The sequence below is a fragment of the Amblyraja radiata genome, chromosome 15 (assembly GCF_010909765.2).
Source record: "Amblyraja radiata isolate CabotCenter1 chromosome 15, sAmbRad1.1.pri, whole genome shotgun sequence".
NCBI classification, from domain to species: domain Eukaryota; kingdom Metazoa; phylum Chordata; class Chondrichthyes; order Rajiformes; family Rajidae; genus Amblyraja; species Amblyraja radiata.
Window position 1 is genome coordinate 3,851,984 of NC_045970.1, and position 18,199 is coordinate 3,870,182.

The 18,199-nt window shown below is 45.7% G+C and overlaps 1 protein-coding gene across 1 annotated transcript; it reads left to right on the forward strand.

The window, feature by feature from the left end:
- Nucleotides 1-16,852: 16,852 nt before the first annotated feature.
- On the forward strand, nucleotides 16,853-17,755 carry LOC116981646 (interferon-induced protein with tetratricopeptide repeats 5-like). The gene has a single exon (XM_033034733.1). It carries the CDS (start codon nucleotides 16,853-16,855, stop codon nucleotides 17,753-17,755), a length of 903 nt encoding a protein of 300 aa, XP_032890624.1.
- The last annotated feature ends 444 nt before the right edge of the window (nucleotides 17,756-18,199 follow it).

Genomic DNA, 18,199 nt, shown 5'->3' on the forward strand with positions numbered 1-18,199 from the left:
AGACACTTGCGCCCTGTCTGACTCTCTCTCTCTATCAAGAAAGTTTGTTCAGTTTCTACCTCAGTTTTTGTAATAGTCTTTGTTGGAAAATTTCGAACATAATTGGCGCCCAACGTGGGGCCCCAATACCTCTGTTGCCGGTTTCCAGGGGAACCAAGAGCGCTCATTTTAAGGTTCCTTACGGATGCCGGGGCAGAGTGACGGGGCCCAACCGACAAGTCGGAGGTAGGACTGAACGTTCCGTAGATAGTGGGGCCCCAGCTAAGTAATTTTGAATTTGCCGAGTTGTATTTTGTTACCTTCCTCGGAGACCGGAGACGAGGTACAGAATTGTCGGGGACAATTGAGAAGAGTAGTTGGACTACTCCGGCAACAGGGTCACCAAAGGTAAGAAGTCTGGGACTTCAGAGTCAAGTTGGACTTGACAGGGAAAAAGTATAGTATAAGTCTCGAGGAGGGAATCAGAATGGGCTCGGCATACTCAAAAGTGTATGAAGGTGATGAGAAATGTATGTTTATACAAAGTAAGCGTAATTGTAAGTACTTAAACATGTGGAAAAAAAAGGTATGATTTTAGTGGTAAGTTACTTGTTGATGATTGTTGTAAATTAATGTCTGCTATTGTCAAAAATGCAACAAAAAGAAGGAAGGCTAAAGACAAGTTGGGCTACCATGAAGCACGTCTGTGGCTTCAGGAAGCCAGATCGCGGAGACACGGAAAGGAAAAAGAGAAGGAACAACCTACCAAAAACGAACCATCGACAAACGCATTCCTCCAGAAGGGGGACAACGAGGTCTTCCACCGATCCCCCCCCCCCCCCCCCCCCCCCGTACACACAGGAGAAAAAGGGGATGGCCTTGCCACCGGCGACGGCGGAAGAAACCGTTAGACCGGACTCAACAAGGGCTCCAACCCCCGTACTGGAACAAAAACCAACCATTAAGGAAAGCGGCCAGCTGTACCCAGGTTTGCAAAGTCCGAAAACCACTCGATCAGGTAATAATAATAATAATGGATGGGATTTATATAGCGCCTTTCTAATACTCAAGGCGCTTTACATCGCATTATTCATTCACTCCTCAGTCACACTCGGTGGTGGTAAGCTACTTCTGTAGCCACAGCTGCCCTGGGGCAGACTGACGGAAGTGTGGCTGCCATTCTGCGCCTACGGCCCCTCCGACCACCACCAATCACTCACACACATTCACACACAGGCAAAGGTGGGTGAAGTGTCTTGCCCAAGGACACAACGACAGTATGCACTCCAATCTTTTACAATCTTCATCCAGGTCCTATATTTGAGCCTAAATCTCCACGGTCAATAAGACCAAGCAGGGGCCGAAATGTATCCTCTGATTGCAATGCCTAATCCAGATGCCGGCGCAGTGGGGCCAATGTATGTGTACAGGCCATGGAATATGGAGGATATTAAAAAGGCACTGCAGGGCATTCCACATAACCATATAACCATATAACAATTACAGCACGGAAACAGGCCATCTCGACCCTTCTAGTCCGTGCCGAACACGTATTCTCCCCTAGTCCCATATACCTGCGTCCATATAACTATCCAATTTATTTTTAAATGATAAAAACGAACCTGCCTCCACCACCTTCACTGGAAGCTCATTCCACACAGCCACCAATCTCTGAGTAAAGAAGTTCCCCCTCATGTTACCCCTAAACTTCTGTCCTTTAATTCTCAAGTCATGTCCCCTTGTTTGAATCTTCCCTACTCTCAGTGGGAAAAGCTTATCCACTTCAACTCTGTCTATCCTTCTCGTCATTTTAAAGACCTCTATCAAGTCCCCCCTTAACCTTCTGCGCTCCAAAGAATAAAGCCCTAACTTGTTCAACCTAGAGATAATTAGAACACATCCTAGAGATCATTTCGCAAAGTGGCAGAGGGACATTGGAAACCTGGTTGTAAGTTATCGTTTAAATACTGTACAATATGAACAAGCGTGGCAAAGTCTTATCGGGCGTGATTGGTGTTTAATTGAAGGAGAGTGGAATGCTATTGTAAATGGAGCACCCCTTCAGTGGGCACCAGGTCAGAATGATTATCAGAACAGACGAATAGCTAATGAAAATCGAATAAGAGTGCACTTCCACAGAGGAGTCTATTACAATATAATTAGGGAATGTACACAGAATAAAGACGAGCCTGTGCTACACTATTTCTCCAGACTTAGGGTTGTGTTTGAGGCAAATAGTGGACAAGAAGTACTGATCCCGTGGGTGGATGATGGACCGTTTGCCCAACAGTTTAAAATCGAACTGTTAAACGGACTAAACCCGAGATTGGTTTATATATAAAAAAGGACATGGTGGGATGGAAAACAAAGGCACTCAATGATGTAATGATTCTACCGGGTAAAACAAGGAGATCAGGGGCGGGGAGGCCAGAGAGGCAGAGGAAGAGGCAGAGGCAGAGGCAGAGGTAGTAGGTCCCCAAGGGGGGAGGGATGTTTTGTCTGCGGAAAAATCGACCATTGGGCTTGAGATTGTCCCCAGGCTAAGCATACTCCACCAAGAGAAGGCAAGGAGGGTCCAAGATCCCAAAGCTATGACCGATCCTGACTGACTGAGGCTGAAGGGAGGGACAAATCAAACAGAGATACTCCCACTCCCCCAGCCAACAAAGAGCCTCTGCAAATATTGGATCTAGAAGAAATCTTCTATGTCTTACAAGACTACCTAAAACCTATGATAAGTTTAATCATGAATGGGGAAAGGATGACATTCTTATGTTATACCGGAGCATGTAAAACTGTCATAATAAAAGCCGAAGAGCCCCCGGGAACACTACACTCCAAGAATTCAATAACAGTAAAGTCCGCCACCGGTCATACTAATGTGGAGTTCTTGACGAAACCACTTAAGTTCCAAGAACTAATATCTAATGTGTGTTGTGAGGAACAGGTATTGGTCTCAGCATCTTGTCCAGTAAATTTGCTAGGCCGAGATATGATGGAATTGTGGATTGGTATAATACCCACCACACATAGATGACCCAGATGTCAAAGCACAAGTGGATATTTTAACTGCTGCACTGCCAGCTCCGGATCTTGACTTTGAGGAAGAAAAAATCTGTAGAGTCACTGTTTAATCAAACACAGTTGCAAACGGAATCTGCTGCAGTTGATCCTAGATGGGTTGAGCAAGACAATGTGTCTTTAACTGCTGACATTTCAGCCATTGTTGAGGAAGACTGTGTTAGTGATACAGTGCATATCGACCAATCACACATTGCATCACCCTTTTCTACAATGGTAACAGATGACCGCGTGTTTACCTACTTTGAGACGAATCTGGAAGGCAGATTTCAGTTCATCCAACATAGTTCATGTAGAAGGCAAAGCAGCTTTGAAGACGATAAGAAATCTAAAATCCAGGATGTTGTTCCACAAGCATGGCTAGATCAATACCTTTCAATGACTAATCCTTCACGTGCCCAGACTGTTGATACAGTGATTGCCAAGCACTGTGCCTACAGTCTCCCTGGTGTGGTGTTCACTTTAGGAAGGCAGAACTGGCATTGCCTGAAATATGCATATGAGACATTGGCTTCCGATATGCAGTGGAAAGTTTAACGGACTCTTGCATTCTCCATTCACGAGTTGGCAGTCATTCTGGGAGACGAGTTGACTGCAGCAGATTTAGTCCCCATTTTTAATGTTTTTTTTTTTTTTTTTTTAAAAGGTCTTGATGAAGTACGAATAGGAGTCCTGTAACGGGTATAGCTTGGACCCAATAGCAGCACAGAATCAGGCAGGTGTAGTTGGTAATGAACTTTATTACGAAACTGTAACACAGAGTAGTAACACAGGAATGGGTACACCGTACTCACACAGAGGCTCAGGATTGAGCGAGGGTTCCGAAGAGGGGCAGGCAGGAGACGTAGTCGGGGTAGCGGAAGGTCCGGTAACCAGGAGATCCAACACACGATGCAAACAAACCAGCGAGGGACAGACGAAACGAGAGTCGAAGCCAGGCAGGAAGTCGAGAAGTCGCTGGAGAGTCTTGCATGAATGCTGAGAACAATCTGGCACTGTGTGAACGGTGAGGAGAGTCTATATACCGGGTTAATTGGTGATCAGAGGCAACTGAGTGCAACAGGTGAGGAGAGTTGGGCTGATGAGAGGGGAGTGGCAGGCAGGCAGGTGAGGAGAAGGAGGGACCGGTGGGAAAGTACTGGGAGGTGAAGTGGATGAGAATGAGGAGAGGGCAGACTGTGACTAGAACCCCTCCCTCAAGGGACGGCTCCTGACGTTCCAAAAACAAAAAAAAACACAATAAAGAAAATAAACCCAATCCCACGCTGAGTTGGGTGGGAGGAGGGGGACCGGAGGGGGGCTAATATTCGTACGAGACATCCATGTCCGCATCCTCCTCCATGGCATCAGAGGAAAGCTCCGTCTCGTCATCACTGGGCGCCACAGACGGAAGAGGGGACAGAGTCTCAGGGGCGGCGACCCCTCTAGGAGTGGCGGACTTGGACGGCTGGTCGGGAGGAAGCCGGTGATACTCCCTGATGAGGGAGGCGTCCAGGATGTGTCGAGCGTGTGGGGTCCGGGGCAGCGGGGAGAGGGGGTGTGGGGCCCGGGGCAGCGGGGAGAGTGGGTGTGGGGCCCGGGGCAGCGGGGAGAGGGAGTGCGGGGCAGCGGGGAGAGGGAGTGTGGGGCCCGGGGCAGCGAGGAGAGGGAGTGCGGGGCCCGGGGCAGCGGGTAGTGTGGGGCCCGGGGCAGCGGGGAGAGGGAGTGTGGGGCCCGGGGCAGCGGGGAGAGGGAGTTTGGGACCCAGGGCAGCGAGGAGAGGGAGTGTGGGGCCCGGGGCAGCGGGGAGAGGGAGTTTGGGGCCCGGGGCAGCGAGGAGAGGGAGTGCGGGGCCCGGGGCAGCGGGGAGAGGGGGTGTGGGGCCCGGGGCAGCGAGGAGAGGGGGTGTGGGGCCCGGGGCAGCGAGGAGAGGGAGTGTGGGGCCCGGGGATAAGGCCTAGTGTGTGAAGTTGTGGGGAGGTTTACAATGTTTCTTATTTAATGTCCCTTGTCTAGTCTGAAATAAAGTTCATCATTGGATCAGAAGAAATATAATTGTGTGTGTTATATGATAATATACATTTATATCACATTCATGTATGTGTGTTTATAAACATTTTATTCTTTAACAAGAATTAACAGAATTATGAACTAACAGAATTATGAATCTAACCCTATATCACGCACATAAACTTCCCCCGCAATGTCAATTACCCTGCGAGTCGGGTCGGTTGCGGTTACTACAAAATCAACTCAAACACTGCTTGTGAGCCATTTAAAAAGAAATGATTTAAAAAACATTAAAAAAGACAATTACGTGTCAAATTTTATTAATGACAAGAAGTATGAACTGACAGAATTATGAATCTAACCCTATATCACACACACAAACTGTTGCCCCGCAACATTGATTACACTGCGAGTCGGGTCGGGTCAGGTAGGCTCCGGTTACTAAAATGGGCGGGGAAAAATGCCCAGGAACTCCTCCGTAGCGTACTACACGTCAGCCCATTGCATTTCGCAGGAGTAGCCTATCTTGCTCCGCTATAAGATCTTTGATTGAAACGGCCCTCACATAGAAAATGACTATGTTATACGAACTGGTACCAACCAAAGCACAAGAAAGACAATGCTGATTGAATCCTCACGAATTATCGAACTACAGAAAGTCGAGAGAGGTTCTGTGAAGAAACTTGGGGACTTCAACTCGAAGGACATAAATTTGTTTTAGATTATAATTCAATAAATTTGTATAAACAGGAGGTAAATGATGGAAAATGTATGTATCTATTACCTTGTGTATTCTATCTGTGTATGTACAAGATCGTTTACCGAAACTGCCTGGGGCACAAGTAATGAACAGGTCTCAGCCAAGTGAATGGGAGAACTCGCATAACTTGCAGAACTGGTAATCTTGCTCCAGTGAAACATTCCACAGCTAAATGTTATTTCCTTTTAATTCTGAGTCTCCTTATCAATTACCATTTGTCTGGACGCTTTCTGGTTTCAATCAATGTATAAAAGTGATGTTTTTCAGCATTAGCACAGAGGGGGACTTGCACAGACACTTGTGCTCTGTGTAACTCTCTCTCTCTCACACAATAAAGTTCGGTCAGTTTCAACCTCAGTTTTTGTAATAGTCTTTGTTGGAAAATTTGATACCACTGTATTCTGCACTTTATATCTGGCACCCTGCTCTATGGATCATACTTGAACTCAACTTGATTGTATTTATGTAAAGTATTATCTGATCTGAGTTGATAACATGCAAAACAAAGCTTTTCATTTGCCTCAGTAAATGTGACAATAATAAACCTGAACCCAAACCTATAACTTGATCTAATTCGAGACTCGACTGCAGTCGCTTCTGTCCCACTTAAATTTGACAAGATTAATGCACCTTTGCAGCCCTTTGAAGTCCACAATGACCACTTTGTTCATGTATTTGAAATCTCCATCATTACGGTAGGGATAGGTTCCCAGTTCAAATATTAAGAGGCCGATTGGTGTGTCCTTGGTATTATTCTCTCAATGTATTTGTACCTGTGTACAACATGTGCAATGCACAACACCTCTAGTTCCACCATCTCTTCCATGGCACTATTGTACCAATAATCTAGTCATCTCCTCCTGAGTTTTCTTGAGCACATATTGTGTTGTCTCTGGGGATGGAGCTTAATATTTCAGACACTTAAGCATGAACAGTTGGGTTGCCTGCGGTCTAGATTATGGCATTCCAGAATTTCCCTCACACCATCCTCTAACCTCATACATCTTATCAGCTTCAAGCACCGCACCCAGCCCTAGTTCTCCTTCCATTTAGTTCAATCCCAGTCCAGGTCAATTGCAACTCCTTCTAAAGCCAAAGCCTCCTGCAGAGGACTGCTTGTTGTGTCACAACATGTGCAAATTCACTGTGTAGGAAGGAACTGCAGATGCTGGTTTAAACCGAAGAAAAACACAAATTACTGGAGTAACTCAGGCAGCGTCTCTGGAGAGAAGGAATGGATGATGTTTCAGTTCAAGACCTTTCTTTAGACCCTATTTCATGTCTAGAGTCATAGTATTAGTATAGTGTTAGTGTACAGTATTGAAATAGGCTCTTCTGCCCAATTCATCCATGCTGACCAAATTGCCCAACAGAGCTAGTCCCACTTGAGGACACTGGCCCATATCCCTCCAAATCCTTCCTACTCATGCACTGCCCAATTGCCTTTTAAATGTCATAAGTGTAGCCACCTCATCCTCTGGCAGATTGTTCAATATATGCACCATCCTCTATGTGAAACCGTTTCCTCTCAGGTCCATTTTAAATCTCCCTAGACCTGGTGTCTGAGACTAATGCCATCAGCATAGCCGTTTTCAGGGTTAGCTGTTCCAGAGTGAGGGATCTGGTTGGTGGCCATCCCGTTAGGTATGTCAGGACAACACTGACATCCCAGATCTTGGTGTACCTAGGTCTAGGGGGGTTTGTATTGAAGATCCCTCTCATTAATTTGGCCACCAGCTGATGAGACCCTATGGCCTGTTGTCCTGGTGCCTGCCCCAGATAGGCTGACAGTGCACTCCTAGCACAACTGATAGTGCTATAGCTCAGACCTTCATCACGGTGAAGGCTGGACAGGAACTCCAATATATTAGTTATGGTTGTTGATCTGTATGTTGTCCCTGTTCTTGAGCAGTATTTTTCCCATTTTCTGATACTGGAGAGATATTGTTTCTTGGTGGAAAGTCGGTGAGATGCTGTCATCGTGTCCATGGTCCTATTTGACAATCCCAGGTCCAGTAAAGGTCTTTTTAGAATCTGAACCCAACAGGTTTATTCTGTCATGGCATGGGTGACTTTCGCCTGAGACATGGTGGATCAGTAGATCTGGTCCGCTGGGAATGGTCATGGGTGGTTCAATGACCCTGTCAAGGACCACTGAGAACCATGGCTGTGTAGGCCAGTCGGGTACAACCAAAATATCTGAAGCAGAGTATTTTGCGTAGTACCCGACTGATGAGACAGAAGGGGGGAAAGGCATAGAAAAAATAGTTCCCCAGTTCAGCGAGAATGCATCCATCGCCGCTGCCTCAGGGTCTGGTTCCCAAGCGACATATGTTGGTACCTAGTGATTCAGTCAGGATGCAAAGAGATCGATATCCGGTGTTCCATATTGCTTTGTAATTTCAGCAAATGCTTTGGGGTTTAACATCCATTCGGTGTTATCATTGAATTTGCGTGACCTGGTGTCTGCCACTGTATTTAGCTTACCTGGTAGGTAAGTTGCTGATAGCCAAATATGTTTGTCGACACACCATTGCCAGATTGTGTTGACCAGATTATCACATGATATCGATTTTATCCCGCCCATATGGTTAATATAGGCCACCACTGTGGTATTGTCAATCTGTAAGCGGACATGCAAATGGTGCATTTTGAACAATAAGCTTTTAACCCATAGAACGCACCCAACATTTCCAAATAGTTTATACCCAGTGTCTGTAGTAGTGATGATTCTAGATTATTCCATCTACCACCTGTACTGGATATAGTATTAGTAGCTCTCCAGCCTTGAGCACGAGCATCTGTTTGTATTGTTAATGTTGGATTATTGATAATGATGGGACTGGAGCTATGCCAAATGTTCTCTTTCCACCATTGTAACTCTGATATTGCTTCGATTGGTAATTTCATGGTTTGGTCAAAGTGACCTGTATGTTGTTTTAACGCTTGCACCTTTGCTCTTTGTAAGTTTTGATAATGCAAAGGTCCAAACTGGGTGGCTGGAAATGCTGCTACTAATGTCCCAATTACTCTTGCCACTTGTCAAATGGTTGGTTGATTGTTAACCATTAATTTGTTACAGGCTTGGGCCAATTCTGCTGCTTTTTCTTTTGGCAACGTTACAGCCATGTGGACTGAGTTAATTGTGAATCTCAGATAGTCCATAGTCGTGGATGATGTCAACTTAGATTTATCTGGATGTATGACAAATCCCAAGGTTTCAAATAAATGTTTAGTAGCTAATATTGCTGAATTAGCTACTTCCATGGTTTTGCCTATTATCAAAATATCATCAAGATATGCCATGACAATATGTTTTTGTTTTCTTAATATTGCCAGGGCTCGTTTTAATATCTTGGTAAACTGTCTTGGGGCTGATGTTAGCTCATTAGGCAACAATTTGTACTGCCATTGGTGCCCCATCATGTTAAGTTTTAGTTATATACGATTATCCTTATGAATGGGTACTAAGTAGTATGCATCTATTAAGTCGATGCTTGCCATAAAGTATCCTTTGGAAATCAATTGTTTGGCAGTTACAAATATTTCCATTTTAAAGTGTATATACCTAACAAAAGTATTCAACGTGGTTAAGTCAATGATGATGCGACATCCACCATCTTTTTTAGTTTTAGTAAATATATTTGATATGAATTCCAAAGGTTCATGTTTAGATTTCTCTATGATTCCCTTTGTATGTAACCTCACCAGTTCTGCTTGTCCCTCGCGCTTTTCTTTTAGTGAGAGGGTAAATCCCCTTTGGGGTGCATGCTGAACTGGTGGCATGCTTTCTTGAATATATTCAATTTTATATCCTTGAATACTTTTTAATATATAATTGTCAAGTGTGATAATCCTCCATGCTTCCAAAAACAGGTGTAGCCTCCCCCATGTTAGCAAAGGTCCCCCACCTTTTATGTACTGGTAGGAACCAGATCCACCTTCCTCCATTGTTATTGGTAGAATGTTCACTTGGGCTTCTGGTTCCTTATCTGTCGGAGTGGTGCTGTGTGGGGGTGGCGCATCTTCCATGGGGCCCGCTCTGGGCCCTGTCCTAAAAAAGACCTCCGGGGATGATATGCGGGCCCCGAGCTTTCACCAGTACCATGAAGTAGACGCCTACAGGTGGCTGCGTAGGGGTACTGCCATCTGGGTTGCGTGGTTTTGTTCGCTCCGGGGCCTGCCCTCATGAGTCCAAATGCCTTGGACTCTTCATCCAGATCTTTCACTTGCTTTGGTAGGTCTTTGCCAAATAGCAGGATCTGTGGCTGTGAGGTCGGCGTTTTACACAGTCCTGCGATTTTGGGTTGAGGGCAGGTCTTATGGCCTCCTTCCAGAGGTTGTTGATCTCATACTGTGTGTTGCACAGCAGAGCCAGGATATCCTGTTGATTGGTTGTCATGTCAACCCCGTCCACGGAACGAGCATATGAAGTTATAGCCGACGTCAGGAGCTTCAGTATTTTTTGTCATTTGAGTTCTTGGGTTTGGATACCCTGCCCAATGTACCCCCAGATTTGACTATTAACGGCTGGTACATTGAGCGAAATGCAATTTTCGGGAGGCGTGTAAAGCTCCAATGCCTCATTGACTACCTGTTCTTGGAGTGGTTTAAAGGACAGGTAGTCAATACTGGCCGCCAGTTTGGGCTGTAACGGCCGTCCCGCTCGCGGTGTTGCCGCGTAGCGGTTCACCACTCCCAGCAGCTCTTCCTGATCTTGTACCCCAGCACACTGCCATGTTCTTCAGTGTTATGAGCTCCCTCTGCTGGTGTTAATTATATGTACTAACCTGTTTCTCTGATTACCTTTAGTACCTCCTGCTGCCTGGCTGCTCCTGACCTGATTGGAGGCTCCTGGCCCAAGCTGCATCACGTGAGCCTGATGACGGAGCCTCAGTTTAAAAAGACCATGTGCACTGGCAGTCCCTCTCTCTGTCTCTCTCTTCCCCCTCAGACTGGTGGCAGCAGTCTGGTGTTGGTTTAGTTTGTTTGATTGCATAGTGTTCTTTATGTAACTCTTCATTCTGTATTAACTTATTTTGCTTGGGAAGGATGGGACTGGCATTATTGTTTTCGTGGTTTTGTTTCAGGTTTATTTTCACACTGAGGCAGGTTTAGAGTCTCTGGTCCGACGGCCCATTGAGTGGTCGGCCAGAGCACCCTTTATCTTTTATTTGCTAGCCCATCCGACCCCTCTTTGCTTGTTTGATCCAGGTTTAGTTCTTTTGTTAGTGAAAAATAAATAATATTTCCATTTGAACCTGGTTTTGTATTATGTTATTGGCCTTTGAGGTATTTAATTTTGGCGGCCGTAACATTCAGCCAGTGACCCCTGTTCTTGACCAGCCCAGTCCTGGTCGCCAACGCTCCCCTCTGCTGAGGGTGATGCGATGGCCAGTGCTTGGTAATGCACTTGAGCGGGAGTGCTTGTGCTCCCTTGGTGAGCTTGCCCCATCTCCCGGAGCAAGTCTCACTGGAGCATTTGCTCCATGCGGCCCAAACAGTCACCTCTGCCGCTCTCGGGCGGTGAGTCTTCCGCACGAACTCATCCGAGTAAACCGGCCGGCCCGACTTCCTTTTAGCCTTGCCTCCAGCCCGCTGCGGTTGTTCGAGCTGTGGTGCTAACGGCGCTGGGCTTGGCTGTGCAGGAATATTGTCGGTGACTGAGGACCGCAGCGTGTGCGGTCCAGGTGCCGCCGGTCGCCCCCCACTGCTGGGACCTTCCTGGTCCATCGCAGTCGGATGGGGTACGACCTTTTTTGGTTGTCTTCCCTTGTTCATTGCGCTGAAACGAGAAGCAGAACAAGGATTTCCAAAATATGACCTCAGAGTAGTTTATTTACCTGGAAGCCCCGTTTTTAAACTTGCAGCGGGAGAGCTCATTCTCCCGCCCGTCGCTGTGCACTGCGTGAGACGCTGTGCCGCGCATGCGTGCTGGCGGGGTCTTCACGTAGTCACTCACGTGACTCCGAAGTAAAATTATTCAGCATTGTCATTACACATCTGAGTTTCATTTTCTAGTCCCAATCAGGAAATATGTGAAACTATAAAGGAACTGTCAGGCATAACATTCAGAACACTTTTAGATTGATTCAACCTGTGAATGCACTGCACCAACTGAGAAAGGAATACAAAGTGTTTTCCATCCAGGCAACATAATAAGGTAAGGAACATTCCTACTGTGTCTAAGTTTACCTGCAGATTATTAATGAGAATATGGTTTACTGAAAATTAATGGATCAAGTTGCAATTCAATTGAACAACTCAGAATGGTAACATCGGCTGGCACGGTAGTTTAGTTTAGAGATACAATATGGAAACAGGCCCTTTGGCCCTCCGAGTCCACATCACTCATTCGCATGTTTGAGAGTCAAGAGTGTTTTATTGTCATTGTCATTGAGGATCAAAGTGAAGAAGAAGAATATTAGATGATCTGAACCATTCCTAATTGGTGATTGAGGTGAAGGCTGGTTGGATTTATGCTGTACTTCTAGGGAAACGGATTTGATTTCTAGTATGTTTTTCCTATGAAATGGAAGTTTGCTCTCATTATTAAAATTCTGCTGCTTTTGTCGAAATTCTGCTGAGTATTACAATTGTAAGAAAATGTAACATTCTTGAGCAGAGTGAACAATTAGTTTTAGTGTACATTGAAACAGAAACATTAATCCATTCTTGATACCTGAGTAATTGCAAGTTTCTACCTCCTTAGATACTGCCTGACCTGCTGAGTAATTCCAGGTTTTTACTGTCTTTGTTATAGACATTGACATAGAACAGTACATCACAGTAACAGGACCTTCAGCCCACGATGTATGTGCCAAACATGATGCCTACTTAAACTATGCTCAGAGTAAATGCCTCAGAGAAGGCAGCACTGCTTAGAACAGCACAGTGGTGCAGCTGGTAGAGCTGCTGCCTCACAGTTCCAGAGGTTTCCTCCCACATCACCAAAGATGTGCGGGTTTGCAGGTTAATTGTGCCCTGTAAATTGCTCCTCGTGTGTAGGCAGTGGATGCGAATGTAGGATAACAGAACTAGTGTGCAAGGATGATCGATGCTTGGCGTGGATGTAGTGAGCTGAAGGTTCTATTTCCATGCTATAGGTCTAAACTCTAAACCAATTCCTTTTTCTGCACATGCTCCATATCACCCCATTCCCTACATATTCACAGGTCTATCAAAAAACCTCTGAAATGCCACTATCATATCTGCTTCCATCACCAGCCCTGGTATATTGCAGGCACCGACTAGTCTCTGTATATAAACCAGACCTTACATCTCCTTTAAACATTCTTCCCCTCACATCATAGCTGTGCCCTCCAGGATTTGGTATTTCCACCCTGGACCAATGGTTCTGACTATTTACCTTATCTACTGTATACCTGATAATTTTTTTAACTTCTATCTTCAGCCCTCAGCCTCCTGCATTCCAGAGAAGAATCCAATTTTGTCCAACCTCTGCAGCTAATACCATCAATTCTTGGCAACCCGCATGTAAACCCCTTCTGCACCCTTTCCAATGCCTCAACATCCTTCCCGTAATGACGGAAACAGAATAGCAATAATGCTTCTAATGCAGCCTAACCAAAGTTTTACAAAGTTGTAACATGACTTCCTGACTTTGATATTCAACAAGACTAAGATGGATCCTTTGGCTCCCATTGTCCCATGGGATTCCTGGTCCCCAACACAATATTCCACCGCTCATGCATAGACCCCAACTGTGCATGCGCGGCTGACGGATTGCGATGCCTCTGATCCCCCCTCCTCCCCCCACCCCACACCCCCCCAACTCTGCCCCTTGCCCTTCCCACCCACGCACTCACTTCATCCCCCCTCAACCCCTCCCCCCATCCACAGATAGTGGCTCTCGAGCAGGGCAGCCATTTCCTCCCATTGGGTTCCCACTGTGACGTAGAATACGCAGGTATTACAGCGCAGGTGCAGCTGATGGGCACAGCAAGTGGAAAAGGGAAGTATTAAAGCTTAAAATGTGAATAGCACTTAAAATATAACAACAAGTTAAACGTTAAAGATGAGTTCATGTTGAGTCTCTTGTTGTGTTCTTCAGCCGGGGGAGGGGGACAGCTTCAGGCAGGGGCTGTCAGGGGCCGGTGGGGGGAGTGTCCTGCAGCCGGGGGAGGGGTACAGCTTCAGGTGGGGTCTGTCGGAGGCCATGTAGTGCTGTCGTGGCCAACCGCTGCCTACCCCTGTCACTGCCGTGGGCTACCTCTGCCACTGCCAACCGCTGCCGCTGCCTACCCCTGCTGCTGCCATGGCTTGCTGCTGCCGCTGCTGGTCCCTATCGCTGGCACTGCCTCTTGTGGGGGCTGTCGGGGGCCGGGGGGGGGGGGGGGGAGGGCATCCTGCAGCTGGGGGAGGGGGATGGCTTTAGGTGGGGGGCGTAGGTGTAAGGGCAGCGTCTTGCATCTGGCGGAGGGAGACGGCTTGAGGTGGGGGCTGTCGATGGCCGGTAGGGTGGGGGGAAGTGTTCTACAGCTGGGGACGGGGACGGCTTCAGGTGGGGAGCATCCTGTAGCCCACTGAGGGGATGGTTCAGATAGGGGCCGATGTGTGGGGGGGGGAGAGTCCTGCAGCTAGGGACGGGACTGGCTTTCTGGAGGGCTAGTACAGGTTTTGTGAGCTGGAGGGACTGGTTTCCAAAGGACTAGTACGGACATTGTGGGCCGAATGGTCTGCAGCAGGGATCGGCGACGGCTTCTGACGGGCCTGTCGAGGGCTGCTGTTGGGGGGTGGAGGGGAGCTCTACCATGGCCTTCTGCAGCCGTGGTCTGTCGCTGCCCTGTGCTACCACTGCCGCTACCCGTCAAAATTGCAGGACCTCATCTCCCTTCTGAAATATCTCATTACCATCAACATGGACAATCAACTGGGGACTTACCCTCCCCTCTCAGAATATCCAATGTTCTCTCCCAGTCATCATTGACTCTAGCATCGGGGAGGCAACACACCATCCAAGAGTCTTGCCTGGAGACTGCTTCAATTCAATTAGAAAATATGCAAATGCAGCTTGTCTAATCTGCTGACTACAATGCATTCAGAAAGTATTCAAACCCTTTCACTTTTTCCACATGTTGTTACATTACAACCTTACTTTAAATTGGATTAAATTATTTTTCTTATCATCAATCTACACACAATACCCCGTATTTAAAAAAGCAAAACCAGGTGTTTAGAAATTTTTGCAAAGTAATTAAAAATAAATAACTGTAATATCACATTTACATGAGTATTCAGACCCTTTGCTATGACACTCAAATTTGAGTTTCGGTTCATCCTGTTTCCATTGATTATCCTTGAGATGTTTCTACAACTTGATTGGAGTCCACCAGTGGTAAATTAAATTGATTGGACATGATTTGGAAAGGCACACACCTGTCTATATAAGGTCCCGCAGTTGACAGTGCATGTCAGAGCAAAACCCAAGCCATGAAGACAAATTAATTGTCCATAGACCTCCGAGACAAGATTGTGTTCAGACACAGATCTGGGGAAGAGTATAAAACAATTTTTGCAGCAGTGCAGGTCCCGAAGAGCACAGTGGCCTCCATCATTCATAAATGGAAGAACTTTGGAACCACCAGGACTCTTCATAGAGCTGGCCACCCGGCCAAACTGAGCAATCGGGGGAGAAGGGCCTTGGTCAGGGAGGTGATCAAGAACCCAATGGTCACTCTGGCAGAGCTCCAGAGTTCCTCTGTGGAGATGGGAGAACCATCCAGAAGGTCAACTATATCTGCAGCACTCCACCGATCAGGCCTTTATGGTAGAGTGGCCAGACGGAAGCCACTCCTCAGTAAAAGGCACATGACAGCCCGCTTGGAGTTTGCCAAAAGGCTTGATAAACAAGATTCTCTGGTCTGATGAAACCAAGTTTGAATGCTTTGGCCTGAATGCCAAGCGTCACGTCTGGAGGAAACCAGGCACCGCTCATCACCTGGACAATACCTTACCTATGGTGAAGCATAGTGGTGGCAGCATCATGCTTTGGGGATGTTTTTCAGCGGCAGGAACTGAGAGACAAGTCAGGATCGAGGGAAAGATGAACGGAGAAAAGTACAGAGAGATCCTTGATGAAAACCCAGAGCGTTCTGGACCTCAGACTGGGTCGGAGGTTCACCTTCCACCAGGACAACAACTCTAAGCACACAGCCAAGACAACGCAGGAGTGGTTTCATGACACGTCTGTGAAAGTTCTTGAGTGGCCCAGCCAGAGCACAGATTTGAACCTGATCTAACATCTCTGGAGGGACCTGAAAATTGTTGTTCATTGATACCCCTGAGAGAGCTTGATAGGATCTGCAGAGAAGAATAGTAAAAATTACAGAAATACAAGTGTGCCAAGCTTGTCGTGTCATACCCAAGAAGACTTGAAGGCTGTAATCGCAGCCGAAGATGCCCCAACAAAGCACTAAGTAAAGGGTCTAAATACTTATGCAAATGTGATATTTCAGTTATTTCTTTGTAATTACTTTGAAAAAATTTCTAAACACCTGTTTTCACTTATTTATTACAGGGTTTTGTGTGAAGATGGATGATAAAAAACAATAATTTAATCAATTTTATAATAAGGCTGTAACGTAACAAAATGTGGAAAAAGTGAAGGGGTCTGAATACTTTCAGAATGTACTATATTTGTGAGATTGAGGGACAGACCTGCTTCAGGTGGTCTGGCATGGAATTTGATGAATTTTCTTCTCTTGCAGCAGCAGAATGGGAGATTTGTTGAAAGAGAAGCTCGATCAGCTTCAGTCACTTCACGTGGGGCCCACAGAAGGAGACCATTGACCTGGATGATATGGTGTACAGATTACAAGATGCCATAATCTTTGCAGATAAATATCAAGCCGCATCCTACAACCAACTCGCTTTTGTAAACTGCCTGCAAGGCAACAGTGTGGAAGCTATTCAAAACTTAAAGGAGGCTGAAAAGATTCTGAGGGAGAACCACAAAGATGTATTTGAAAGAAATGTTTTGAGAAAGCTCTGGAGGAAGATCCCAATAACACGGAGTGGATCATGGGCAAAGCAACTGTTCTGTACCGTCTGGAAGCATTTTCTGGCACCCCAGAGAGTCATGAATGTAGTCAGTCAGTGAAGTATCTGCGGCGTGTACTGGAGCTAGATCCAGATGATTCAATGGCCATGGTGCTGCTGGCCTTAAAATGGAAAGGATGCAGTAAAAAGGAAGAAGCAAATAAATTAGTTGAGCAAGCATTGCAGAAGTCCAGTAATGATCCATATGTGCTTCGCTATTCGGCAACATTTTACAGAGAGGAAGGAGCAGTGGAGAAAGCAATCATTCTATTGAAGCAAGCGTTAGAATCAACTCCACACTCGTGCTTCATACACCACCAAATTGGAATATGTTATAAAATTAAACTGAACAAGCTTGATAATAGAAATCCTCGCAGCCCCGCAACTCAGCAGCAAACTGAGTTGATCAGTCAATGTAAATATCACCTTGGAAAAGCCTTTGAGTGCCGTCCAAGGTCAGCTATTAGACCAATGCTGGAATTTGCAGATATTTGCATAAGAAGTGGAGATAATTTTAAGGCAGAGGAGATCTACAATAATCTGGTGAAATTGGAGGACATCCGTCCAGAAAACATACAGCTGATATGTTTACGGGCTGGGTCATTTGAATTCTATCAGAAAGGATCGGAATCAAGTGCCATCAGCCTATTTCTGGAAGGGGTGAAGATTGAATATGATTCAGGAGAACGGAAAAAGTGTAAGGAAAAATTGGATAAAAAACTTTGCTCTGCTCCACATGACAGCAGAGCTCTTGGTGTGAGAGGGTTAATGTATAAGATGGATGGGAACAAGTCCAAGGCTATTGAATACTTTGAAAAGGCCTTGAAGATTGATCTTGAGAATGAAGAATATCTGTGTGCTCTTTCAGAATTATGTCTGATCTAAGGAGAGGTTTGGTGATGTGTATGTTTTACTAATTATATTCTGATAGCATCTTCTTTGAATGAAGGCTCTACTTATGAGTGTGAAGTTTTCAAAAATGATCTTGTGCTTCATTCAAACATTTAAAAAAAAATTTAATCTACTTTAAAAAATAATAACACCTCAAGCAAACCAATCAAATGAAATTTAGTTGTGTAAGTGTGGAATTTGTGTTTAGTGTGGAAAGATGGGAATTGGTAAATTGAAGCACGTGGAACCAGATATCGTTTAGGCTCCTGGCAAGTTTCCTCATCTCAGTCTTTCACTTTAATCATTTACTCTTTATTTTTTCTTATTTCTCAATGCACAATTATAACTTTGGCATGATTTAATTTTCAGGATCATTATAAGATGTCCTACATTGACATGTCTATTAATTAAAGCTTCAAAGCAGAGATTGGTTCTGCC

Bases quoted from the DNA above. Each gene is read 5' to 3' on its own strand.
- LOC116981646 (XM_033034733.1), top strand. From the start codon at position 16,853: ATGGGCAAAGCAACTGTTCTGTACCGTCTGGAAGCATTTTCTGGCACC.